The sequence below is a fragment of the Psittacula echo genome, assembly GCF_963264785.1.
Source record: "Psittacula echo genome assembly, chromosome: 13".
Taxonomy (NCBI): Eukaryota; Metazoa; Chordata; class Aves; order Psittaciformes; family Psittacidae; genus Psittacula; species Psittacula echo.
Window position 1 is genome coordinate 1,485,144 of NC_137749.1, and position 27,326 is coordinate 1,512,469.

At 49.9% G+C, this 27,326-nt stretch overlaps 1 protein-coding gene across 4 annotated transcripts in view; it reads left to right on the forward strand.

The window, feature by feature from the left end:
• SSH1 (slingshot protein phosphatase 1) overlaps positions 1-26,737 on the forward strand; it is a gene marked incomplete at its 5' end in the record, with an annotated part of 30,842 nt that extends 4,105 nt beyond the window's left edge. Inside the window, 14 exons of one of the 4 annotated variants that reach the window (XM_080628612.1) lie at positions 57-97; positions 12,828-12,931; positions 14,324-14,388; positions 14,833-14,954; positions 16,981-17,049; positions 17,434-17,499; positions 18,757-18,951; positions 19,191-19,284; positions 20,373-20,501; positions 21,495-21,541; positions 22,395-22,541; positions 23,132-23,332; positions 24,178-24,808; positions 25,269-26,737. In XM_080628612.1, the coding sequence (XP_080484738.1) occupies positions 57-97; positions 12,828-12,931; positions 14,324-14,388; positions 14,833-14,954; positions 16,981-17,049; positions 17,434-17,499; positions 18,757-18,951; positions 19,191-19,284; positions 20,373-20,501; positions 21,495-21,541; positions 22,395-22,541; positions 23,132-23,332; positions 24,178-24,808; positions 25,269-26,543 (3,186 nt within the window). In that variant the 3' untranslated portion in view covers positions 26,544-26,737. Of the gene's footprint in view, positions 1-56; positions 98-10,039; positions 10,286-12,827; positions 12,932-13,033; positions 13,133-13,896; positions 14,217-14,323; positions 14,389-14,832; positions 14,955-16,980; positions 17,050-17,433; positions 17,500-18,756; positions 18,952-19,190; positions 19,285-20,372; positions 20,502-21,494; positions 21,542-22,394; positions 22,542-23,131; positions 23,333-24,177; positions 24,809-25,268 lie in introns of those variants that run through there. The other 3 variants (XM_080628613.1, XM_080628615.1, XM_080628614.1) reach the window with 3 other exon arrangements.
• Between the last annotated feature and the right edge of the window lie 589 nt (positions 26,738-27,326).

A 27,326-nucleotide genomic window follows, 5' to 3' on the forward strand; every position in this document is an offset into this window, starting at 1 on the left:
AAGTTGTATGGAAACAACCAGTGTGTAACTTTCTCTTTACCCTTTTCTCCCCTCAGCTGGAGGTTGGCAGTGATGAGGAACGTAAATTAAATGTGAGGTAAGCAAAGCTGCTTGGCTCTAACCATCGTTTCCACTATTGTTAATTGCCTGCCATGTATCCCAGTCCTGATCCTGGCCAGGACTCCAGCCTGGAGCTTGCCTGGAGGGAGTTGCATGGTCTGCAGGGAGCTGAACACTGGGGTGATCTCTCCCTGATCAGTTTAGTTTTGAGATGAGTGTTTAATGAACTGAGAGCATAGAAGAGGGTTTGGGATTTTTCTTTCCTGGGAAGAAGAAACTGGAAAATTGCTCCTCAGCTCTGGCCAAAGCACTTCACTGTTATCAGTGTCTCTGTCTCTGCTGCTGCTCTCTGAGATTGTGGCTATGGGTTGGGAAGGGGGGTGGGAAGGGGAGGGCTCTGCTCCTCCCTGCGTATTAACCATTGGGAGTTTGACTCCTTTAATACCGGGGTTGTGCAGAGCCACTTCATGCAAGGGGCTGGAAAAGAATGATATAGCAGCTGGAGAAAGGGAAGCTCCTCTTGCTGGCATTGCGCAGAGATCAGAGGTAGTAACAGTGAGGCTGGTTTGGGACTCTGGTCTAATAGGGCTCCGAGAAATTACATGGATTGTTGACTCTAAAGCCAGCTGCTGCAGAGAGCTCTTACCCTCTCACCTGTACCCCCCAATCTGAGAGATAAAGTGTAAAAAAACAACAGCGGTTCAGCAGGCCTGGTCTCTTCTCCTTATTACTGCTTCCCACTTTAATTATCCTGGTCTCAGGTAAAACAAATGAACTCCATGACAATATACAGCTGAAGCACTGGGAGATCACTGGGTTTGTGGCTACTTTTGGTCTTTTTGCAAGTCAGGCACCAGCATCTGTCACTGACCAGAGCAATCATGGGGGTGGATGTAGTGAGACTGGGCTTAAAGGCTGATGCTTTCTTCTGGCTAGTGAAAAATGCTGCAGCAATGACTCTGCATACTGAGAGCCCAAGAGCTTCCTCTGTCCTTCAGTCTCTTGGAGCTGCTCTTCTGTACATGATATTCAGGATAAGAATCAGGTAATTAAATCACCAGAGAGACCTCGAGGATAGTATGGCTTTTGTGCAGATCCTTTGCTGTACTCAGGGGGAAACACTGCCAGGGACTGAAGAGAATGTGTGGCCTTGGTGTGGACACAGCGTGGCTGAGCACTGAAGCTCCTCTGACAGGGAGGTGGGTAGATCCTGTCCCCTTCCTGCTGGATTCCTCGGGATCAACAAGCTGAGACTTTACCCAGTGCCCATGGGGTGGCAGAATTGTTCAACTTCATTGTGCTGCTTCTCCAACAGCTGAGCCCAGGTCTCCTGTGTTAAAAAAGGCAGGAACAGGCTGTGATTACATTTGTGGATCTTTAAATCCTCATCTAGCCTTGGTGGAGAATCAGGTGACAGCTCTGCTTTGTCACACGTGCCCTGAGTGCTGGGGTCAGCAGCCCAATGCCTGACTTTGCAGACCTCAACGATCCTCGTGGTCGGTAAAAGAAGGGTTCTTGGAAACAAGACCCCTTTGCTGCCAGCTCAAAGTGTGTTTCATCGATACAGCATGAACGTGCTATTACACACTGATGATATACTTGCTCATCTGCTTGCTGAACAGATTATTTTCATTCATTCCTAAAAATCCCAGCATTTTCAGTGGAGGCTGTGCAGTTGGATCTAGTTTAGGTGAGCGATCTGATTATTTTGTTGGAGGAATAGGTCTATATCATGCTTTTATAATGTCTTGCTGCTCTCTGGTCTAAGAGCAGGGGGCTTTCCTTATGGTTTCTGTCCCTTCAAAGTGCTTTTCTCTCTTGTTTTCACCCGGAAACAGCCTCTGCCCTAGTACAGACCAAGGGGACATGTTCTAGGTTCAGCTTTCTTTCACAGATAATTGTTGCTTTATGCATTTTGTTTGACATTCATATGCTTTAGTCTTCCTTCTCTCTCACTTCCCCAGAATGCTGCAGAAGCCTTGGTAAGGTAACATCCACACTATTTCCAGAAGGCAGTCAGGAGTCTATTTTGCTTCCCCAAACCCTTAAGTTTTACAAGATTGGGGTCCACTGGGTTCAGTGGGACTTTTCTTACCCTGCTCCTTGGTGCAACCCAGTTGACTTCCATTGCTCACCATCGACTGGCTCTCTAGCACCAAGTCAAAGGAGATGTTTTACAAAGCCAGTGGCGTTGTGAGTGTTGGCTCTTGTGAACCGGCAAATGCAGGAAGATAATCACTGGCTTTAATTACAAACACAAGTGAGTTTGTTTAGCCAGTCATTCCGTGACCTTTACCAGCATTGGCTTTCCAGTCGCACTCTGAATGTGGTCAGAAACAGGGCTGGGAGGGCAGGTTTGGGCACTTCTGCAGGGAGATGGAGGTTGAGCCAGTTGTTTCGAGCCTGTGATCAAGCCTGCAGATCGATATGGAAAGAACTGTTCCTGTTTGGCACCAGTAAACCCAGTTTTAGGAGCTGGCAAGAGCAGCTGTGGAGGTAAAGGTTTTCAGGATTGGGCTTGTGTATATTTGCAGAGTGCTTTAGTGGCATAGGCTGTGCTGCTGTCTCTCCATGTAGAGACCCTGCATTGAGAGCACTGCCTGGAGCATCCAGTGTCCTGCTGAGCAGTGGTAAAGAAAGAGACTGGGGCTCTTCCTCTCTTTGCTGATGCCATGTTGTGTACCTTGCCATGTTACTTAATGCTCCTGAACCTCCTTCTTCCGTCGGCAGCCTGGCAGATGTCTATTAGCTCATCTTCTGAAACACTGAGAGTAAAGCATTAGGTCTGTTTGGTTTTATTCAGCAATAAAACCTTTTAGCTGTAAGAGGCATCTGGCTTTGGAGGTCTGAGGAACCTACGGCTGTTTGGGATGGGTAGAAGGCAGCACGTCCCCCTTGCTTTCCACCTTGTTTACTTGCCTTTGTGTTGTGCCTGATGACCTGGTCAGGAAGGAACATGCTGCATCACGCTGGTTCGATAACCAGCTCTACAGTCCCTTTAGCTAAGCTTTTTTGCTGTAGTTTAATGAAGTGAAGTGATTTTTCTCTTTTGAAGGTAATGGAGTCACACTGGGCATTGGTTTGACTCGGTTTTGTGTTTGCTGCTGGAATTAGGTGGAGCTCTCAGGTTGCTGTAAAGTCCCTTTGCAACTCAGTCATCAACAGGAGGAGTAATTACAGCAGGCAAACTCCTTACAGAGCATCATTGGATTTAGATTGGGTATTAGAACAAATTTCTTCACTTAGAGGATGGTCAAGCATTGGAACAGACTGCCCAGGGAAGGGGTTTAAAAGACGTGTATGTGGCGCTTGAGGACATGGTTTAGTGGTGAACTTGGCAATGCCGGGCTAACAGTTGGACTTGATGAGCTTGATGGTCTTTTCCAACCTGAACAATTCTATGATACACTCCAGAGGACTCGTTATGAGGAGGCTGTTTGGTTAAAATCACTGTAATAAAGCAGATTCCTTGCTGGCGTCTTCAGCATGGAAACTTGAAGGGTGGATGCAACTGCCCTGTTCAGGCTCTTCTTGTTGCACAGAGTGCCCACCACAGCTGGGGATGTTATTTATGTATATTATATTTTAATGTACCCCAAATTACTTGTTAACATGTTGATCTTTAACTCTTTTAGGGATTTGTAAGAGTGTTTTGCTGGAGGGAGTCCTGAGTGAATGACTTGTATCTGCAGCTTTGCCCAGGTTGGCGGTACTGGGGATGTGCAGGGGCTGGGGGGTCCATCAGGCAGTAGCCTTGAGGATGCATTTGTGGGGACAGCAGCTCATTACACATGTGACACGTCCTACTCACTGCAGTATTTATTGTCCCCCAGTTACTCGGTGGGAGCCTTTGGGGCAGAAGCTGCTGATTTTATTAACTGTGCAAAACAGGACGCTGAATCACATCCTGGCAGGGCTGCAGCATCCTGCCTTAGCGTGCTCCGTACAATGGGGAGGCAAAGTCCCAGGCTCGTGACCCTTTCTGGCCCGAAGGTGTGGCCATGGAAGCTGATGGAGATATAATTAGACCTTTACATTAGTGGTGGGTTGTGTGGGGTGTTCAAAGACCACGGAGCCGAGGAGCCTGCACTTGGTTGACACTTATTTAAGCTCTGGCCTTTCCAGGAAACTGTTACTGACTTGAAGTTGAGCAACATGAGGAGTTTACTTGGATGCTGGGAGGGTACCAGCAGGAGGTCTGCCAGTGCTCAGCCCCGCTTTGGAACTTGGTATAAATACCCTTTTCTTTTATTCCTTTAGTTTTTTTAGCACGAAGCCTCAGCAGTTTGGCTTGAAACAAACCAACTGGCCCCGTTATCAAAGGTACTGGCTTGGCACTGGGTTCTGTTCCTGTAAAAGGCCAATGTGGTTACTGTTTATTTAGGTGTTAGAGCTGGGTCAGGAAAATATTTTGGTTCCAAATGCCTCTTGATTTGAAATACCTGAATCTGTGATAATCCATTGCCAGGATCTGTGAGTCAGGGATTTCGCAGGCACAGCAGAGCTGTGGTCTGCTGACAAGTGCCCTTCAGATGTGAAATGCACAGAGCACCTTCATGGGCATGGCTTTGCTTTGCATGAAGAGATGGTTGGGTTGTGGTTTATCTCCCAGACATTTACGTATCACTCTGCAGCCATGATGCAGAATCACATCACTGCTACACAAAAATAAACCAGAAAGCAAAATAAGCCAAAAATAAGTCCAACCTCAAATGGATGCAGACCTGCATCCTTAGGTGTCCCTTAGTTGTTCGGGTTTATCTCGGATGAGAAGGACTCTTCTATGCAGAACTTGCCTTTTCTCTCTGAGGGCTTTAGTCCAGGCAGGAGTCAGTGGTGTTGAGCTTGTACAGCCCAGGCAGGTCTGCATCAGCTTTCCATGACGTAAGGTATGGCTGTCCATCCCCAGGGTGTGAACTGGCAGTGGTTAACATCACTGCCAGAGCTGTTTGCACACACCTCGTCCCCTTGCAGCCAGTGCAAAGGTTTCTCTTTTCCCACAGGAGAGGTACGTTTCCCTGTGTTCCTTCCTGGGACAGGAGCAGGAGCACACATGGAACCTGCTGAGCAGCTGATGTGCTGTGTGTCCATACCCACCTCAGCTGGTTCTCGCTGTTGGTATGTCAAGGTAGTGCCCATTGCACCAAACTCTCCCCAGCACTGACCTAGCACTTGTTGTAGGGCTCAGAACCTGTGCCTGATGCTCACCAGCACAGAGACCTTGTGCAATGGGACTCTACCAGACCTACTCTAGCTCACCAATGCTTCTTGACACAACCCTTGCTGCAGGAATCACCAGTGAGGGTGGCTGCTGGGGGGTCTGTGGTGTGCTGCTGGGCAGAAATCCTCTGGGGCTGGGCAGCAGAGGCCAAAGCATCCAGGAATGCAGGAAAGGGGACAAAAGGCCCCTTTCAGCGGTTCCGGAAGGCTGCCAGGTCGCCTGTTTGCTCTGTCTGCCATCCGAACGGTCATGTCCAGCACTTGCATCCCTGCAGGGACTGCTGCCTGTGGGCCTGCTCACAGCCCTGCCTGCATGTGGGCATCTCCCTTCAGCCCTGCAAAGTGTTTTGGGCTGCAGATGTGTTCTCTCTGCAATACTGATGCTGCTTGTAAAAGTTGGGTTTGGAGTGGAGGAGGTAAAGGAAGGATAATCCTGAGGTTTTCACCAACACTTCTGGCTCTATGATTCTATGATGCTATGATTCTTTTCCATCTTAAGCCAGCTGTTCCCCTGGCTGGTGGTCTCCTAGTTTCTGGGGTGTACCTTTGCCCTTGTGCTGGCTGGAGCCCCTTGGGGGGCCGAGGCAGTCTATGGTCTAGCTGAACACTGGAGGTGGTGTCTGGGTTGAGCTAGAACTGTTCTCACTCTGCTTTTACCCCGCATGATCCGCCTGGATTTGACTTTATTTTTCCACATTACCAGCGTGTCAAGTGCTGCCTGGTCTGTGCTGCCTTTTTTGGAGTCATTCTGAAACCCAGCAGCAGAGCTGTTTCTTGGGTTGCTGTGCCACCGCTGCCTGTAGGGTTCTCAGTTGTGCTTCCCATGCTGTTGCCTGTGTCCTGACTGACCTTCGTATGTGCCGCTTGGAAGCTGCTTTCTCCATCCTTGAAGCTATTATTCACCTTCCTTTTCTTCTCCAGTGGCGCCAGGGGAGAGTTTCCACTTGTTTCTCTGGGAGACACCTCTGAGTGGGGGAAGTGGGGTGACTTAATGAAATGGTTTAATGGATTATAACAATGAGTTGACAGGAGGAATGCAGGAGGATCGGCCCATGTACTGACAGCTCGGCTGGGGAGGAGGACGGGAGCTCCTGACACCTCCCTGGCACTCCTGGGCGTGTGGTCTGTCCTCTGCCTACCTGTGGTCACAGAACAGCTATGGCAATAACGTGGCAACAGCATCATCCCAAAAAGGGATGTGTAGGAGAACACAGGGTGTCTTTTAGTGTGGGGGAAGAAGGGGGACAGTGTTCTGGGAATAGCTGGCTTCCCTCAGCCCACCAGGGTGAGGGGACACGGGTGCCAGGAGGCTCTATAGAGTTATTTCTCCTCTCCTAAGCATAAGAGAGAAGTTTCTTTCTAGCAGCTCAGTGGGCAGGTTGAGGTTTGGAGAGGATCGGGCCTCAGCCTCTTGAGACAGTGGTTGTCACCAAAATGCCATCATTGGGAATCTCAGGAACACTCTCTGTGGTTCCAGCCATTCGTTCCAAGCCCATCACGTAGCTGGACGGTGCCGTGATCAGCCTCGTGCCTTTTTGAACTCTGCAATCAATGGGATGAGCAAAAAGGATTCCTTTTTCCCTGTGAAACAATCTCGTTATTTTATTTGGCTCTTCACCATCCCAGTCCTAGGGATTCCTAGAATTTTCTCTTTCTTGGCTGTTTGGGAGCTCTTCCGCTAACTGATCTGTGCTGGAATGGGCACCAATCCTGATAATTTGTCTGTTTCCCTCTTCCTGCCCTTTCTCTTGGCTGGTTTATCCCTGCTCTGCCCTCGGAGCTGTGTGCTGCCCTGGTTGGGCTCCATGCGGAGCTGGGTGATCCCTGCTCAAGCCCAGTGTGTTGCTCACCTGGTACTGGAGGCACATCACCACCAGTCCGTCTCCGTTGGGGAGTCAGCTTTTGTGGGCTTTATGATGGATTTCAGTTTTATCTTCCTCCCCTTCGTGGTGGAGGAGGGTTTGTATCTGTGCTGTGAATGGCCAGCAGTGTCTCCAGCCCCTCTTAGCATTCCTGCACTGTGGATGTGGCCCACGCCTTGCAGCTGAACAATGCATGCTCAGACTCCCCTTTTGTTGCTGCACTGCTAAGAACACAGAGCGAAGCCTGCCCTGGGTCTTGCTGCCTGCCTGCCTTAGAAATGGATGGGGAGATGTTTGCCCCTGTGAGGAGGCATTACAAGATCCCCCGTGAGCATGGGATGCTGCCTAGCCTCCTTGTTGGGCACCTGCAGTTCTGATCTCAGGTCAGTTTATCAGCACATCACACAGGCTATACATGTGTGCAATAGGGCTTTGGTTTAAAACCACATTGCAAGTGCTGGACAGGGTGCCCAGAGAAGCTGTGGCTGCCCCATCCCTGGCAGTGTTCAAGGCCAGGTTGGACACAGGGGCTTGGAGCAAGCTGCTCCAGTGGAAGGGGTCCCTGCCCGTGGCAGGGATTGGAGCTGGAGGAGCTTTAAGATCCTTTCCAACACAAAGTTCATCCACTCCATGATATGAAACTGGTCCTTCCCTGCTCCTGCTGCATAGCCCCACTCCACGTTAAGCTGGGATGCTTGTGGTGATGGTCTCAGCTGTATTTGTCAAGGTGATTCCTTTCTGTTTCATTGGGTGTCTCCATGGCACTGGACTCTGCATGACTGGTGGGTAACACAGAGCAAAGGTCACTTGGAAACACCCAAAGTGCTATTTTAAACAGCATGAGAAAGGACTTGCTGCTGCTTCAGCTCCCGTGGCTGTTTCTCAGGTTGAACAGTAGCATGTCAGCCACTCGCTTTGAAGTTCATTTTGTTCCCTGGCGCTGTGTTGTGTTGCTCAGGCCCCTTCTGAAGGCCCCTCTCTTGGTCAGGAAGTGTTATCTGATGTTCCTCCTATCAAGCCAAAGCAAGCAGCCAGTGTGCTTTAATTGTCCGCATGGCTTGGGAAGCAGGGAGCAGCTGCTTCTTGTCTTCCTGCTGCTGCCCTGCCCACATCTTCCTTTCTATTTGACGTGCTCCTGTCCAGTTTAGTTTTGTGGCTGTTTCAGTGTGCCCTGTCTTTGGCACGTCAAGGGCCTGTGGGAGCATCCGAGGGGAGCTCCCCTCTCTGCTCCCAGAGCTCCCTGCCCTCGACCTGCACTGGCTGGAGTGAGGGTCCCCAAGGAGAACACAAACCAAAGCCAGGCAGAGCGGATGCTCTTGTTCGCTACATGAGCTCAGCGCTAAAACACGAGCTGGGAGCGAGCAGATCTGAGCCGCGCTTGCACTAAACAGGCTGCTTGGCTGTGATCAGCAACAGACACAGAGAGAACAAGGTCATTACAGCTCCAGAAACCCCGGGGGTCACTGGAGGTGTGGGGGTAAGCCAGGCTCCTTGGGCATCCACGCATGGAGTGATGCTGTGGCTGTGCTGGGATCAGCGGGGATACCCAGCCAGGCACAGACTGATGTTGCTGTGTTCTGCCTCTTTTAGCTAGACACTAGTTTCTAATCCTTAGACTGGCAGGAGGCTGCTGAATCAACCTCAGGCTTGGCTGTGTCTTCCAGGGAAAGTGGTTTTCTCCCTACTAACTTCTGTGTGTGGATATTTAGTTTGAGATGAGCTGTGTAAGATGTATTAATAGAGCGTTCTCTTGTATCCTGCAACAGGATTATGTCTTACATGAGATTCCCATTAAAACAGGGAACTCGAGGGCCTGAGGCGTTCAAGGTTTCTCTGAGGAACACACCACAGCCTGAGCCCCAAGGGCAAGGCAAAGCTTAGGGAACACTGTGAGTGGCAGCTGATCCAGCTCACTCTGTCCATCCCCTGACACGAGCCGCTCTGTTCCAGAATCCAGTATATTTAACAGAATCCTTACTGGCATTTGTGGACCCGGGGGGCAGCGTTTTGTAACGCTGACAAGGCACTGCCTATTGTGTGCTTGAGCAACTCGACGTGTAATTGATGTGTGTTGCAGCCGCGCTCTTCTGGAGCTTTCCCAACGGGGAAGAAATATTTCCTTTTCAAGTTGAGTGGCACGGAGCCAGCGGATGGAGCAAGGGACGGTGAAGCAAGAGATGCAGGAGCCTGCTCACAGTGGGGCTGTGGCCATTAAGCACCTTCTCCTTGCCATCCATATGGGTGGGAAGGGACCTTAAAGTTCATCCAGCTCCAACCCCTGCCATGGGCACGGACACCTTCCACTGGAGCAGCTTGCTCCAAGCCCCTGTGTCCAACCTGGCCTTGGGGCTGTGACAAAACTTGTGGGCTCTGCATTTATTCAAGAGCCTGAAGTGACTCCTGTAAAGCAGCTGTGCTGATCAGGATTCCTGGACCGGCATCCAAGCAGATGGGTGGCCATGGATCCTGTGCCAGTGAGGCTGGGTAGAAATGGAACAGAGAGCTGCTTCTGCCCCTGGTCAGGCTTGTGGTGCTGGTGAAAGGCAAGCATACCATTCTGGTTTATGCCTGGAGAAAGAACTAGTCAGGGTCTGTAAGCAGCAAGTCTTTATCATGTCTGTGTTACAGAGCTGCCACACAGTGCTTTAGCTGTACAGGATTGAAGAGGCATTGGTCGATGTGATGCTTATCTAGTTCTGTCCCGGGGAATAGGGACTTCCTGCGGGCAGGGGCTGCAGTGCTGATAGGCGCTGTACTGCCTTGGGAAGCAAACAAACAAACAGAGTCTGGAGGAGGGAAGCGATTAGACGAGCCTCAGCTGGTTTCCCCCCCTCCTGAATGGCCCTCTTTCATCAGGAGATGTTAGGACAAGTGCTTTTTCAAGCCAGGATATCAGTGGAAGACACAGTGTTCTGTAAAAGTCATCCAGTTCCTGGGTAGCATCAACAGACGCGATTTCTCTGCTCCGCACTGAATATACGGTCGACCTTTTCTTTTCCTTCTTTTCTTTGCTTTTCGGGCTTTAGAAGCAAAAGGATGTGAGTTTTACAGCGAGTTATGAATCTTCTCAACTTTACTGACTTCTGTCTGACTCTTGGGCCAGCACAATGCTTCTGCTGTTCAAAGAGAACCAGTCCAAATTAGTATGTATTAGCCACTCGTTTTTCTGCTGCTAACAAATGCTGCTTACTGGGGCATTTATCACTGCTGCCGAGGGTCAAAAGTTGGGATGTTTTTTAATGGGAGCATTTTGCTGTTCTTTAGGAGATCTTTTTAAAGAGGCTGGAGTTTTGGTTGTTTGTTGGGAGTGCAGGATTTAAAAGGGGGTTTCAACTGAGTGCCGTGCATGTTTCTCACTTCCATTTCATTTAGCTGTCTCTTAGAGCAGTTGTGTGAAGTGACTGAGGGTGAGGAGTGTTCATGCTGCTGCTTCCCGGTGATGGAAAATAGGAGCTTTGGCAAAGAGGTGCTTGGGTGCGTTCCCTCTGTTCGGCACCGTGCTGGTCATGTAGGAATGGGAGCTTATGTGGAAACTGGGGAGGTGGAGGCAGGCTGACTCATGGTGAGCTGAGCTTTGTAAAGCTGGTACCCAGGTCAGGAAGCCAGCATTTAAAGAGAAATCTTCCTCGGGCTTTGCTTTCCGGTTCAGTTCCATGCCGATGGAGTACACCAGGACCAGCACTTTGCAGTGTGGCTTGTCCTTCTCCTGCAGTCCCGTTCTGCCCCTGCAGCACGGCTGACTCATTCGCCTGCAACTGGGAATCTTCTGGTTTATTGTGGAAGATTTCCTGACTGCGAGAGAACATGAGGCAAGATGAACCCTCAGAGCAGGAGCTGCCGATGCCTTTGGGAGGGAGCTCTGTCTCTTCTAAGGGTTTTCCTGCTCTAGAAATCCCAGTCAGTGCTTTATTAGGGATAAAAGAATATCCCTTGGGATGTTTTTTCACTTTCTGAGAGAAGCGTTTCCCAAAATCCTTGGGGCAGGAATACTGTGAATCCTTGTGCGTTATCATTCCCTTCCCTGTGTGTGTGAAGCTGGTGGCTGAACATCCCAGGCGTGCTGTTGGTGTCACTGCTTTTGTGTTACTTCTGGCCTTTTTTAACGCTTTCCTGTGAGATCTGGGCTGTGAAGGAAACAAGACCCTTCCTGGCTCGCTTAGGGAGTGAGGAGAATTCCCCTTTGCAGGAGTCCTGTTAGCCTGGGTGGCAGGCAGAGCAGAGCCAGAGTTTGGGATCCGGAGCAGCTCCTGTTCAGGCACAACTTGCCAGGTGGTGAGTGCTGGAATACTGCAGGAGTGTACATGGAGAAAAGCTTGGTTTGAGTGCACTTGTCCCACTGGCATTTGATTGACCCAATGTGTGACTTGTGGAGCCTGGGACTTAGGTGAAAACTTGAGCTCGCTTTTCAGAACCAGCTGAAATCTCAGATTTAAACCGGATCTGGATTTAGTAGGAATTGTGCTCTTTGAGGATTCGGTTGGGAAATGAGGGAGCTTTGCCTTGAAACCTTGACTGTGCTCAGAGAGGGGAAGAGCTGAGCTTACAGCAGATGCTGAAGAGGCACAAAATTCCTGTCTACTGCAGTGGAATGGAGCATTAGTGCTCGCTCTGCCCGAAGGCAAAGGCCCCGGAGAAAGCACAGAACAGATGAGTGCTGGGAGTAGTAACTCCTGGGGGATCGTTTTCCATAGCATAAGTAACTCCTGTATAGCACAGCCATATAATGGAGCATTTATATGGAGCAGAATCAGACAGTAATTAATGAGGAGCTATGTTTGGAAGTGTGGGGCGGCAGAAAACTGGGCTCTGTAGCGAGGAATGTCTCTGGTGGTGTTGGAGCGGCGTAGGAAGTGCAGTGTAAGCAGTTGCTGTGGCAGCTGAAAGGTAGCTCAGTAGACGCTGATGTTCAGCCTTGTGGGGAATGCTGACTTTTAGTCCAAGACTAAAATGCTCACAAGTGCCCGATGGTTGTAATTAGGCTGGTGCTGACTGTAACTGCAACTGCTGGTTTGGTTCAGCCTTCTCTTTAGTTACGTTCTGGGGGCTGCGTCGTTTCACTCTGTGGACATACCGTTGTGTCCGCACATACTGCAGCCTCCTGCCTTATCCGTTGTCTTTTCCAGGATGGTTGCAAAGCAGAGTCTGCTCTTGCGGTGGTTGTTTTCTCCTTGAGGTTTCAATGCAGTTTCCTTTCTCTGGTGATGGGCAGGTTTCACGGTCCCTCCCTTCCTCTTTAAATCTACAAGTACTTTATGGTTGTGTGTTCTTGGTTTGCATTCCAAAGAAATCTCAAGAACTGGAATGAGTAGGGACTGATTGACTCGGAACCTGATCCTCAGTCATTTGACAGGTCTAAGCCTGTAAAAAGCCTTACCCTTTACTGGTTTTGAGTTGCAGGGTTTGATAATCAAATGATAAAGTCCTTTCCAGCCCATGACAGCTCAGGCAAGTATCTCCTGCAATGGCCAAGTAATAAAATGTTGGTGGAAGATGACACATGAATAAGCCATGAATAATCCTGGAGCCGTGCCGTGCAAGTGGCAGGATCAGACTTTGGGAACAGCTTCTCATGGCAAAACCCTGCTGCAGCTCAGTGAGGGGAAGCCCTTCCTTCCCCAGGCACAGACCTGGGCATGCCTTTTGCTGGGGTTTCCTTTCACTTGACTTCTGTTGTTTGTTTTCCAGCCTGAGCGAGAGCTTTTTCATGGTGAAAGGTGCAGCCCTCTTCCTGCAACAAGGAAACAGCTCCCAGGGCCAGCGAAGCCTTCAGCATCCTCACAAACATGCAGGTAGTGGATTCAGTCACCTCCTGAACCTCTTCTTGCTTCACTGCTGAGCCAGGGGTCTGTGCTGAGTGTGTATCCCTGGTTCCTGCAGCCATAGATGAAGAAATGTCCCGTGTGCTTCAGTGGTTTGATCTTTGCCTTCCCCTTCAGCCTGTGAGGAGGGAACTTGGATGGGCAGAGTCACAGGGCTCTACCACCTCTAATGTAGGTCCTGATTCAGCACAACAGGGGCATTTCTCCAAGTGTTCTCCCAGCCTCCACAGTCGTCTGAAGGTTGGGACTTTGGTGCCAGCACTTGTCCTTTTGAAACTACCTGTTGCTGGTTTTGTTTGGTGTTGCTGGTAAGAGCAGGGAATGTTTTAAGAGAATTGGGGTCTCTGCATAGACATAGGTTTCTTAGCTCCCTATATCCCCTTTCCTGGTTTCAGGAAAATCCCCTTTTCAGTTAACTCATCACTACGTGGCCTGTAAGAATTGGTCATGGTTTAAGAACAGACTGTCCTTCTTCTCTCAGTCCCCTCCAGTGTGCCACACTAATGGGGAGAGGTGGTAGGGAGTTGTGTAATGAACGTACACAAGGATCGATAAGCAGACGTGGGGTCAGGAAAGTGGATTCCACTTACCCAGTGGCTTTAAGCCTTCTATCTGTGACAGTTTGGAGTAAGTGATCACTGGGGGAGCAGAAAGATGATCAGCAGGGCTTTTGGGGAGCAGGAGCATGTGGGAAAGGCACAGTGTGGTACTGTGTGCCTGCTGCTTAGTAAACACTCCAAGCACAAAGAGGGTGTTTGAATGCCAAGCTTGGCTTTGGGTTTCTTTAATCGTCAGCAATTTCATATACCCAGCAAACATCCTACGGAAGGAATTTTATCTTGCATGGAAAGTTATGAGTGCATTACTGAGTTATTAGATGTGAACTGGGTTTGTTTTCTTGTAGATTCCTTGTTCCTTTTGCTTGCTTTCATCAGACAGAAATGTACCCACCAGTCTAGAGCCTGAAGGACTTGATGCATGAGAACCACTTTGTTTAAGATAGAAGGGATCCATCACTTCCTAATCAGTTGTTCCTCCTGCCTCCTCCGCCCCTGTGCCCATATCTTTGTCTTCTCTGAGATGCTGTAACAGGAAAAGTATCATCGTTTGTGCCAGTCATAGATGGTCTCAGTATATTTGGTACCTTCCAAATAGTGTAAGGTCACGTTCTCACAGAGCCGGATGGTCCTCATCAATGAAGCTCACTTCTGTTAGTGTCTCTGGGACAGCAAAGCTCATTGGCCTCTCTTAAATGGTATTTTTTTACTTTAAACCCCCCACAATTTCCTTAAATATCAACATTCTGCTGATTCTTAGTGCAGCAAGAGACCCTTTCTGATGATTTCTCTGCTCTCTGTGCAGGTGATTTGCCCCAGCACCTCCAGGTGATGATCAACCTCCTCCGCTGTGAGGACAGGATCAAACTGGTAAGAAAAGCTGCATTTTCCTGCTCTCCTTTCTGTTGGAGGCATTTGAAACAGACCTGTAGAGGTTCATGAAAAGCATTGACAAATCCTAGGTTTTCCGGTCTGCTCCTTTTGCCCTGGTCCTTACCTCCAGGTGAGGAATTGGGGCAGGAAGCTGATCTGTCTGCAGTGTGGCTTTTTGGTTAGATTTAACGTTCCAGTCAGCTGACAAACACTGACACAGAGAAGAGACAGGAGCTTGGAGGTGCTGGGGGATACTCAGAAGTCAGTCTTGAAGTTGCTGGCAACGAGCCTTTGCTAGAAGATGGGACTGTCATTCCCTGTGTCTTTTGTACTGCAGCTAAATAAAGGCTTTGGGTTCAATTGCCCCTTAAAAACCCGAGGCACCAATGGGAGTAATGATTCTCCAAGAGCTGTTTGCAGAGCTTGCTGACCTTTCCCCAGGCTGTCCGGTTGGAGAGCGTGTGGACAGACCGCGTGCGGTACATGGTGGTTGTGTACAGCAGCGGGCGGCAGGACACAGAAGAGAACATCCTGCTGGGTGTGGATTTCTCCAGCAAGGAGAGGTATGTCTGAGGCAAGGCTGGGCTTGGAAATCAGGCAGGTTGGGTTCTCTGGGAAGCTGGTCAGCACCAAACTGTCCCCACGCAGTTGGTTTATGTGTACCTGCAGAATCTAGCAAGAGAAAAGGAGATGTGTTGAGTTTTCTGACCAGTTATGGGGATGGGCGGGTGATTTCTGATCCAGAAAGCTTTCGGTGTCCTTGGAATCTCTGGGCACTTGTGGCAAAGCGTTCACGTGTAATCCGTCTGTAGGGCTGGTATCTACCTCATCTGTGCTAGTTGGCTGGCTGCTCACTTCAGAATGCTCTTGCAGACACATTTGAAAACTGGACCTGATTCTATCCTCCAGACTTCAAGCCTGTTGATGCTATGAAGCAATGGGGTTTTTGGGTGGGTAGCTTAGTTGCCAAAAAACAATACTGCAGAAGTGCCTCCAAAACCAACAAACAAAAGTGTCAGTAATGAACTGCTGCTTTTGTCCAACTGATAAGAGCACATAGTACTTTGAAAGGCAAATAAAATATCGTGTTATCGCAGCCCCTCTCACATTATTCCACTTGTAGGTGAGCAAACCAAGGCAGAAAAGCTCTTGGCTCAGAGACATGGGGCTGGCTTGGCAGAGCTTCCAGCCTGCTGTTCCTGTTCTCCGATGGTTTAGCAGGCCGCCATGCTGTGCTGGTGCAGTCAGTGTGGGCTTTGTTTTCCCTCTGGAAAACCTAAGTGGAAGGGGGGAGCTTTTGCTCTGTAGGGAGACCTGTAGGGAAACTTGTGATTGTGCCTTCCTAATGAGATTATTGTCATTGGTGTTGCTGCCTCTTGCATCTGTGGTTAAATTACTCCTGTTAGTGCTAGGGAGGAAACTCTAATGTAGAATTTCCTTGTGGCACAGTGAATGTTGCTGTCATCTTCAGACCTGACCCAGCCTTGCAGTAATTTGCTGATGATTATGGAGGCAAGAGGAAAGATGGAAAAGTTGTGACAAATCCATCCTAACTGTGAGGTTTGCTGCCATGTCTCCCTGAAAGCCCAAGCTTTTGTTAATTGAAAGCAAGTCCTGTGCATAAAGAAGTCAGTTGGCATCAGTGACTTCATTGAGTGACTCCATGGCTCTGTGCTGGGGCTGAAATGTCACTGCTGAGCTGTAAGTGTCCTCGCTGCTGACAGTTGGACTAGTCAGGCACTTCTGTGGGCTTTATTCCTTTTACATATGTGTAATAAAACCCGCTTTCTCTTGCAAAGCTCTACTGTGCTCATTGTCCACATGTGCATTCAGCTGGTCTATCAGATCCTTTTATCTGCTGTAGAAAGGAGCTAAAGGCTTAAAAATGGAAAAGAGCAGAACAGAAACTGAGTTCTTTAACTAGCTCTTGCTGTCTGCATCCCAATTTCCTTTAATATCTCAGTCACTTAATTATTTACTATCTAAAGTTACTGGCCCCCATTATGGCTCCGTTTTCTTGCCAGATTGAAATGAAAGTGTTCTTTTGGGGTAGGTGAAGTCATAAAACCTGGTTTTATCTTTTCTACCAGCCCAAGTGATGAAGCGAAAATCGAACACCCTGAAAGGCCGCTGGGGTCCCCTCCAGAGCAGGCAGGCGGCTGCTCTGCCACCTCCCAGGGTTGTGTTTTGAGCTGAGCCTCTGCAGCCAGATCCTGGAGATCTGCTTCTGTGTCCTGCTAGGGAGCTGCCTGGCCCTGGGCTTGCGGTGGTGGGAGCAGGAGAGGTGATGGGGCTCACGCTGCAGAGCTTTCTGGCAGGCTCTGGAGTGGAAGAGCTGGAAACTGATCCTTGCTTCTGCGGTGTTTCTCCAGCTCTGTGGAGCAATCAGCAGGCTAATAGCAGAGTAAACCCTGAGCCTTCAGCTGCCGGTCTCCTTGTGCTGTGCATTTGATGGCCTGAGGCATTACTAGGAATTACAGAGCAAGACTTGAGGATTTTAAAAATTAAAAGAGCATTAATAATTAAGGGTATTGGCGTGACCTCATTGTGGCCTATATTTAACGTCCTGTGTAACAATCTCTCTTCCAGTAAGAGCTGCACCATAGGAATGGTTCTTCGGCTGTGGAGCGACACTAAAATCCATCTTGATGGTGATGGGTAAGAAACCACATTAAAAGGATAAATGTGAATGTCCTTCCCTACTTGGGGGCTGCTCAAGGAGAGATTCTCTGTCACCTTGCAAATGAAGTTCCAATTTTGGATTCATGGCTGCAGTCCTCATATTCAGACAGTGAGGATTTTGTCTTGCTGCCCTTAAATTGCTCGGTGTAACCTGCGGTACCCAGTGAATATCCTCTGAACTCCCATTCCTGGGAAGGGTGTCCACTTGCTATTCTTATTTAGGAGAATGCTGGAAAATCCATGATACAAATTCTCATCCCTGATCATTTTTGACCCTAAGTGCCCCTTGCAGTAGCTGTTTGTAGAGTGCAGCTTGTGAGGAGCAGTTTCTGACTGTTGGGTTTTGCCTCTCTCTGTTAGTGGCTTCAGTGTGAGCACTGCAGGGAGGATGCACATCTTCAAGCCAGTGTCGGTGCAAGCCATGTGGTACGTGTGTTCATTTGCTTTATTGAGAAAGGGACTCATTTATGTGAGTAAATTAAAACCAAACTGCATTTTAGCACTATCTGTAATTGGTATTTAGTGAGCAGCAGAGATGCTGTTTCCCTGTGGCAACCGGTACCAGTGCTGTAAAGGACTAAGAATACTGATCTGAAACCAGGATCTTCTGCTTGTTCAGAGCAGCTGTGGGCTCTTCAGTATAAGGGAAGTGGCACTAAATATGCAAGACCACCTTGAAGGCATCAGCCTCCAAACCCAGTCTTTTCTCTCTCTGCCTATTCCTGACTGGCTGAAGGAGGAGCCTCAGGACCCATTGCCAGTCCGATGGCATTCCCCGTGTTCTGCCTCGTTGCTGGGGTTCCTGCTGCATGGAAACTTTCCGCCCCGGGTGCCTGTTCACCTTTCAGCTCCTGTCACCCCTCCCTTGCGCAGGGATTCCAAAACACTGCAGCAGAGGTGGCTGAATCAGCAGCAGCTCTGCCAGCAAATTCCTCCTTGAAGAGGCTGCTCCCCATCCCCATGCAGAGCAAACGCATCTCTCTTGGCCTGGGCAGTTGGCTGCCTCCTCTTGGAGCCTCCTGAGATCCGTCACTTTGCTGCATCTGATAGGGAAAAGATACAGATGTAGAGAAGGATATCGTGCTAGGGGTGATTGGGCACAGAAACAGATGCAGCTCTTGTTCCTGTCACTTTTGAACTCGGCCCCTCCTGTTGGCAGCCTCAGATGTGGTTGATGTGTTCAGTACAATGACATCTTTGGAGTAAGAACCTTAAAAAGAGAAAAGTATGAGGAGGGAAGGAAGGAAAAAGTAATGCTAGAATTTGCAAAAACAAATGACCCAATCTGGGCCTTGTCCCTGGAGCATGTCAGGGGCCAAGAATGCTGGTGAATGTGCATCTGACTCCTTGCTGAAGGTGCTTTGAAAATTGTCCATGTTCCTTATTTTCCTTTGGTCTGGTTTCACAAGTGAACTAATGATTAAATCCCAGAGCGACTTGTACCTTGGGCTTGCGTGTTAATCAGGACAAGATTTGGCCTCTACCTTGGACTGGCTGTTGAGAAGGTCTCCAAGGGCCAGTTTATGCCCTCCTTGAACTCTGATACAAAAAATCCGCTGCTCTCACAAAGCAAACTGTAACAAACTGCTGAAAGTCTTCATTTTCTCTGTGATAATCGCTCACATCCTGCTCTGTCTGTCCCTGCTGCTCACATCTGCACAAATTCATTCTCCAAACTTGCAGGTCTGCTCTACAGATCCTCCACAAAGCCTGTGAGGTGGCAAGGAGATACAACTACTTCCCAGGTGGGGTGGCCTTGGTGTGGGCCACATACTACGAAAGCTGCATCAGCTCGGACCAGAGCTGCATCAATGAGTGGAACGCGATGCAGGACCTGGAATCCACCCGCCCTGACTCGCCAGCGCTGTTTGTTGACAAGTTAGTTCTGAATTTTATTAGAAGAAGTTGGCTTTGCTCATGAGAGGAATCTCCCTTTTCTTTCTTCTTCCTCCAGTGGTTCCTTTCCTTTCTTTTCTCTGAGTCTTAATGGTTTTCTTCCATTATTCTCATAAAAATCTCTTTTAATCCAAGTCTTTCCCACCACTCCTGCACCGTTTGAGTTGCAGCCTCTATTTGCTGCCAGCTTGGAGACAACATCCTCTCCTTTGCCTTTCCAGGCCAACTGAAAGGGAACGAACAGAACGGCTCATTAAAGCCAAACTCCGAAGCATCATGATGAGCAAAGACCTGGAAAATGTCACTTCCAAGGAGGTAAATATAATTCCTGCTATCTCATTCTTCCTGCTAGACTGCTTTTCCAGGCAGTGCTGCACTGCTGAAGAGACACCATATGATGAGGTGTCACTGGCTTCCGAGTGTGTATCTGAAAGGCTCTGCTCTTTGGCTTTGCTATTCCTCTCTTTCCCAGCAGGGGAACTGGGGTAGTGCCACATCCATGTCATTTTTCACAACCTTAGTAACAAGTGTATGGCTTCCAGGTCACAATGCCTGGGTCTTTGCCAGCCAGGTGGCACTGGAGGTGATGCCTGCATGACAGTTGGGTTGTAGCAGTGGTGGGCATGCCCAAGCAGTGACTTTAATAGACACTTACTCCTCGGTGCATCCCTCAAATGACACAAGCAAAGGCAGCACTCCCAAAAGCTGCAGCTGGTGGCTGGAGGCCTCGCAGCTGTGTTGGGTGAGTGATCTCCACTTGGTCATGGACAGTGCAGAGCAGAGTATGAGCCTGCCTTTCTCTCTTGGCTTCATTTCAAGGTTTTGTCTTCTGTGTTCCTGAACAAGTGTCAGAGGGGCTTGCGGCAACAGCGTTTTGTTAGTGGGTTTATGGATGGAAAAACACAAGTCAAGGCTTAAGCTAGCTTGGGTCCGTCCCACAGGCTGGTGTAAATACATCCAGCCGCAGTGCAGGCAGATTCAAAGCAAATGGAAATGGTTCTTTTGGGTTTGGGTTCTGTTTTCCAAGGCAGGCTATTAACATGCAGGGCTTTCCTTCCTAAGCTTAGCACCAAAGGCTTCAGCTACTCTCTTGTGTAACAGCAGTGCTACAAGTTGTAGGCGTAAGCTGAGAACTCCTCAGTCTGCGTACGTGTTCCTGCTTGGTGCAGTCAAGATGCTTTGATTTTTCCTGCAGGAATTTTCCATGGTGGATCAAACAAAGTTGTGCTGCTTTGCTTTGCCCCTTCCCAAAGCTGAGGGGCAGGGAGAGGGCTGTTATGTCCATGCCCTGGTGTTTTGAAATGGGAGAGCACTGAAAGTCACTCTCTTCACCAGTGCTGCTGCCATTATTCACTCCTTGCAGATGTGATTCTAGGTGGCATCCTTTGTTTTCTGCTCTGCAGATACGAAATGAGCTGGAGAAACACATGAACTGCAACTTGAAGGAATTCAAGGAATTCATAGACAATGAAATGCTGCTTATCCTGGGTCAGATGGACAAACCATCTCTCATTTTTGATCATTTATACCTGGTAAGCTGCTGGGTTTGGAGCTCTGGGATAGCAAGAGGCTCAGCGGGAGTGAGCTGGCAAGTGGTTGGGCTTAGAGGAAGCTGAATTTGGTGTCAAGGCTGAGTTGTGCTTCATGAGCCCTTTTTTCTGGCTGTGTTATTGATTCAGGGCCTTGATAGGATGGTTTTCCTGGCAGGTTGATCCTGTCTCTGTGCATGTTCATTTTCTATTTCTAGCAATGGAGATTTTTCCTTTACAGCAAACAAAAGGCCTGGCTGGGGCTGCAGCCGTTTCCTCTTGGGCTCTGGTTAGGGTCACTGCATCTTGACTAAGCCTATGAGGTTCTGTAGCATGGCCAGAGCTACGTAAAGACTGAGGCTGAAGGTGATGTCCCAGCTCGTGCAGAAGCAAAGGACGGCCTGTGTTTCATCTAGTCTTTTGCCACTAGATGGTACTCCAAGCAAAACCAGGCGCTGCCGTCTGGAACAAAGACTTGCTGGAGATGAGCACATTTGTGCCCGTTATGCTTGGGTCTTTTTTAGTGCTCTTCTGGAGAGAGGCAGAGGCAATGCTCGTGTCTGAGAGCAAAACCTGCTTTTAAACCCCTTTTTAGCTTCCCGTTTTGCAGATATGGGGGGGAACTAATTTGTAACCACCCCCAGAGCTTTCAGCATTTGCCTCCCTTCTCATGTACCTGTGATCCCAGTTATGCCACGCGTAGCTTTCCCTGCACTATTTATCTCTGTCTTTAAAAATCTAGAGTGGGCAGGGGCAGGATTTGGGATGTGCTCAGTCACACACTGGCCTAGAACTAGCTCCTTAAGGGAGGATGTGAGCCTGTCAGACAGGACCTCTCTGTGCTGAGCAGCAGCACTGCCTGCCCTGTGCCATATTCCAGAGGCTGTTGCCAATTTTTCAGCTAAGGAAGATGGTCCAGTCTGGGGCATTGCAGAACCTTAGGAAAAAGGGATGCTCTTGTGCTCCTTTGAAATGTGTGTTTTGTGGCTGTTGCAGGGCTCCGAGTGGAATGCCTCCAACCTCGAGGAGCTGCAGGGCTCAGGGTGAGTACTGACCTTTCAAGCACCAGCCTTAGACCTCAAGTAACCTCCAGCTGTTTGCTTTTAACTTATGCTCAGGCCTGTTGAGATGACATATGATGTTTGTAGACAGTAGGGGGATGAGTTTGGGCCTATTCTCAACAACATGGGTAACTTACCATCAGCTCCTTGGTGGGGAAATCTTTCCTATCTTATTCCTATCAATAACGTGTGGAGTGAAAATAACCAAACTTCTCATTTGTGAAGTCCATCAAGATCTCTGATACCGCTCCAGCGGGTAACAGCTGAGTGTGAAATGTCCATCCAGGATGTTGAGTCAGGTGTGAATTCCTGCAGGCTACAGAACAGCAAGTAATACAGCACTAAGCTTAGGGGGGAACTCTGTCTGAATGGAGCAGAGCTTCCTGTGGGTGAGCAATCTCCAGCTCACCTGCCCGGACAGGCAGTGCAGGGCTCTGTCACCACGCTCTCATCATCACACCACCACTTGGCTTCATTTACTTTCATGCTTTTTGGCTGAGGGAGAATTTAGCATATAAATATTTGCTGCTTGCCCAAGGCACACACCAGGCATGAGGTGAGAACCTGAAAAACATTGCTCAATAGCACAGAGAAGCTGTGGGTGCCCCATCCCTGGCAGTGCTCAAGGCCAGGTTGGACACAGGGGCTTGGAGCAAGCTGCTCCAGTGGAAGGGGTCCCTGCCCGTGGCAGGGGTTGGAGCTGGAGGAGCTTTAAGGTCCCTTCCAACCTCAACCATGCTGGGATTCTGTGATACTTCATGGACTTCACAATGTGCATCAGCTCCTCTTTCACAGCCGTAGCATTTCAAGTCTGTTTTCTTTGTGTTCTCCACAGCATTGACTACATCTTGAATGTGACCAGGGAAATTGATAACTTCTTCCCTGGTTTGTTTGCGTATCACAACATCCGAGTGTATGACGAGGAGACCACAGACCTCCTGGCTCACTGGAACGAGGCCTACCACTTCATAAACAAGGCCAAGTAAGCGGGCTGGGGACTGTGACTTGTGGGAGGACTCATCCGAGCCGTGCCCCCTGTGCTTCGTCCAGCATGGAGCTGAATCCTTCTTGAATCCAGGGAGGATGTGTTCCTGGAACTTCCCTGGGCCTTGTCTCTTCCTGCACTGGCATTACCCTGCTCCGAGCTGATATTTTGTTATTACTTTCAGAAGGGAACAAGGATATTTCCCCTTCCCAAGCTCTGGAAATGCTCCAACACATGTCCATGTTGGACTAGCCTCCGCTGTCTCTGCACGCAAGAGATGGTGACAGAGCCCATCAAACCCTGCTGGGCTTTTACACTCAGGTTGTTCCTGCTTATCCCTGTATCCAAAGATTTGGGCAGGCAGGAGGCTTCATGGTGATCCCTCAAGCGGCAGCATGACTGAGGCTGCCCTTCCCTAACATGTGGAGAGAGATTCTTCTTGTGGCTCACTGAACCCAGCAAGGTTTCTAACCTGCTGATCCACGGTGTTAGGGTGGTCAGGAGGACACAGTGCTCTCCTTCCACTGTATAACAGCAGATACCATAACCAAACTGTGAGAGGTGTTTTCCTGTTTGCCCTCCTGCAGGAAGAACCATTCCAAGTGCCTGGTGCACTGCAAGATGGGTGTGAGCCGCTCGGCGTCCACCGTCATTGCATATGCAATGAAGGAGTTTGGCTGGTCCCTGGAAAAGGCCTATAACTACGTGAAGCAGAAACGCAGCATTGCAAGGCCAAACGCAGGCTTCATGAGACAGCTGCTGGAGTATGAAGGCATTTTAGATGCGAGGTAAGGCGCCAGGAGGAACAGAAAGGTGACTTGCAGGAAGTAAAGGGGCTAATTTTAGGCATCCTCATGGTTTTGTGTCACAAACGATGTGATTTGTTGTTCAGACCCTTCAGACTCCTCAGTGCTGTAGTCTGAAGGGTCCTTTTTAGAAGGGCAGCTACAGAAGCCTGGGCTAATGGTGTTTTCCTGAACGTTTTCTGTGCCAGGCCTCCCCGAGTGGAAATCAGCTGTCTTCCAGGGAGATCTGCTCTGGTTTAATGCAGTGCGGGTTCCTCTGCATGTGGGAAGTGTGTTCGTGATCCTCAGCAGCCAGTACTGTTCAGCAAAACATTGTTCTTGGTTGATGAGGCAGAACTGAGCTCGGGCAGTGTGGGAAGCAAATCATTTGCAGGTCTGGGTGACCATGCCAGTCACAAGTTTTTGTCATCATGAGCACTCTTGTATCTAATAAGGGTTTCTGCATGCTCCACTTGGCCTCTGCTCTGCTGGGGGAAGAAGAGAAAGATTTGTCACTCTAGTTCATCAGGAGCTGTGCCATGAGACATGCAGAGATGTTGGCTCAGAGTGGTTTGCTCCGATGAAGGGCTCTGTGCCCCTCTGCCCTGAAGGGCTTTTCCTGTTATGGGTGCAGTGCAGGGCTGCGAGTCTGCTGGGTTAGAGATACCTTGGAGTGGGCAGGCAGGGGGGCTAAACCCTGATGCTGAAGATGGCTTTGTCCAAGTGGGACTGGGCTGGCCCCAGGGGTCATCATTTCAATTCTGGGTTGTGGACAGGGAGGGATGTGCCTGGAGCTGAGCATCCTCCAGTTTGACGATGGTCACTTGTGTCTTTGTCCCTCTGCCCAGCAAGCAGCGCCACAACAAGCTGTGGAAGCAGCAGGCAGAGAGCAACCTGCCCCCCAACACAGACGGCACCACGGGGTCGAGCGACTTCCTCCTCGAGAGCTTGGACATTGACCTGGAGAACCGCCTGGCTGACCTGGACATGCCTTCGCAGTCGGTGTACCTGGACAACCGCGCCGGCACCGACGTGTCCGTGGGCTTTAACTACTGCTTCCGCCGCCTCTCGGACACGCTGCTGGAGAACAAGATTCCCGGTGACAGAGAGGGCTTTTTCCCTGTGGAGGAGCTGGAGCGGGATGTGCTTGCGGAGCACGCTGCCTCGCTGGTGGGACAGCAGCCCTCTGCACTGTCAGAGGGGAGGATGCTGGAGACAGCGAAAGCCCTGGAGACCGCAGAGCCGCTGGCAGAGATGAGCAGCTTCTGTGAGAAGGAGGCAAAGAAGAAGCTGGATTTCAGCCCCCGGAAGGGAAGGATAGCGCTGGGCCCTGGGGACCACAGGGAGGATGCTGTCAGGGAGGAAAACCCAATGGAGAAGTGGAAGCGGCGCTTGTCCATGCACAAGGAGGAGAGCAGGCTCAATAGAGAGAACTTGAATAACAACAACAGCAAAAGGAGTTGCCCAGAGGATTTTGAGGTGCGTATGGAGGTGAAACGCAGGTGATTAGCATGGCTGACTCTGCTGCAAGTGAAACTGCTCTTCTCATCTTCATAGCACAGTTTCATTTGACTTGGAGAAAGCCTTTCATTCCATGATGAGCTGCTTCCTTTTCGAAGTGCTTCTGAACATGGCTTTGCTTGCCCAAGCTATGGAGTTAGATGCCAGAGAGGGAGCGCACACATGCGAGTGCCCTATAAACCGCTTGGGGCAACTTGCATGACCATCACTTGGACAGGTAGGTATTCTTCCACTGGAGATACTGTCTGCTGAGAAAGTAAGTGGTGTTTGTTGCTGCTGCAGGGCCTTAAGAGAAGTGGAAATGGGCTTTGTTTCCAGTCTGCTTGGCTGTAATTATATCCTGTGCTCTGTGCCTCTCTTCTGATGGCTGATGTCCGGTTCTCTGCGCCTTTATCTGTACCTGTTTTCTCTTTTGCAGCACGATGCCGTGTTTGGGATCCTCAGTAAGGTGAAGCCTTCCTACCAGTCCTGCACTGACTGCATGTACTCCTCAGCTGGTTTGTCTCCAGATTCCTTTGGGGAGCAGTGTGAGAAGCTGAACTCCAGCCCCATGCGTCGCAGCACTGCCATCTGCACGCAGCCAGCCTTCCTCTCCCACATCAACTCCAACTTGGCAGAGCACCTGCCCAGCAAGGCACGCTTGGAGGAGGCAATCAGAACTAGAACCAATGAGGCTCCGCTTCCTCTGTCAGCAGGAACTGGTGCTCTGGAGGCTGGGGCTGGCAAATCACTTGATCAGCACTGCGGTGTTTTGGAGAAGGGAAAGGATGCACCTAGAACTCCAGTCAAAACTCTTCTGCCCAGGAGAAACTCACACTGTGACAAGAGCCTCCTTAATGTGGAAGTGGTAAAAGAGGAGTCTCTAGCCAGAAAAGACAGCAAACCTACCAAGGATCTGAAGTACCTGTTCAGTAAAGACTTGGAAAAGCCAAGTGCAAACAGTTACTTGATGCAGCATCAGGAGTCTCTCATCCAGCTGCAGAAGGCAGGGCTGGTTAGGAAGCACACCAAAGAGCTGGAGCGGCTGAAGAGCCTGCCCTCAGACGCCTCGTCCCTGCTCAGAGAGAGCCCCTTGAGCAGGGTGGACTCTGGCATCATGGAGGAGAGCGAGGATTTGATTTCGCATCCTGCCCTCGTGCCTCTCCTGGGCCCAGCACCGCTGATACCCGAGGATGCCGAGAGCAACGCGGAGAAGTCAGAGGTGAAGCGCGTCTTGGAGGGGATCTCCCAGAAAGCCTCCACGCCCGTGGCGTGCCGGCTGGAGCACACGAGCAGCTTCACCAAGGACTTCCTCAAGACCATCTGCTACACCCCGTCCTCCTCCCGCAGCTCCAACCTGACGCGCAGCTCCAGCAGCGACAGCATCCACAGCGTGCGGGGCAAGCCCGGCCTCGTGAAGCAGCGGACGCAGGAGATAGAGACCAGGCTGCGGCTGGCGGGCTTGACTGTGTCTTCCCCTCTGAAAAGGTCCAACTCCCTCGCCAAGCTGGGGTGCCTGAACTTGTCCTCTGAGGACTTATCCAGTGACATGGAGGCGTCAACCGTAACGGACTCCAAAGAGGCCGTTTCCAGCGAGTCTTCCATGCTCTGTGAGCCACAATCCACGCTGAGGGGTGCAGACATCACCTCCAAGCTGGCAGCGAAGCCGGCGGTTGGAAACTTGAAGAACACGCTTTGGATGGGCAAAAGTTGATGTTTTCCATGGCGGGTGCAGGGGGTTTTGGGGGGTTTATGGCATTTATTCATTGCACAGATGCAGTTTGTCATCTGACCTGCAGCCGTTCGTCTGATGCCACCTCTTCGTCCCCCCCTTGTACTCTTAAGTGGGGAGAAAAAAAACCCATAATGGGTTATGGTGAATGGCACAAGGGAAAATAAAACGTGTTGCATGGCTTAGAAGAGGACCTTGTGTGTGAATTGCCCCTTGTCCTGCAGGATGCTCTTCCTCGTACTGTTTGCCAAGTATAATAATGTGGGTTTGTGTGTCTATATAGATAGATACTGTGCTATTTATCTGTCTATATAGAGAGAAAATGCTGAAATGCTCTGTTTCAAAGACTCAGAAGAATTAGTCACAACTTTTTACAGAACAAACACAAGTCTCCAGTTAAAACAGGGCACTTGTGGCAAAGTCCGTACAATGGCGACACGAACACTACCTCTGATCTTGCTGACTTTGAGTCTTGGGTTGTTTGTCTGTTTTAAAGGCTTTTCCCACAGCACTCCCATTGTTTGAAGGTATTCCCTTGAGGGGAGCTGGAAAGGCCCAGAGGAGACAGAGGCTTTCCTGGCTGTGAAGCGAAGGAGCATTGAGCTGTGTTCGTGTTGACTCTGTGACCTGATTGTCACAGCCTTGTGCTGGTGCTGGAGGGACCCCCAGGCTGTGTCACTGTCACCGTGGAGAGGGGTTGTGTTCTTTGGGTGTTGTTGCTGTCCCGGTGTCTGTAATGTCCCAGTGCTAATGATGAGCTTGGCC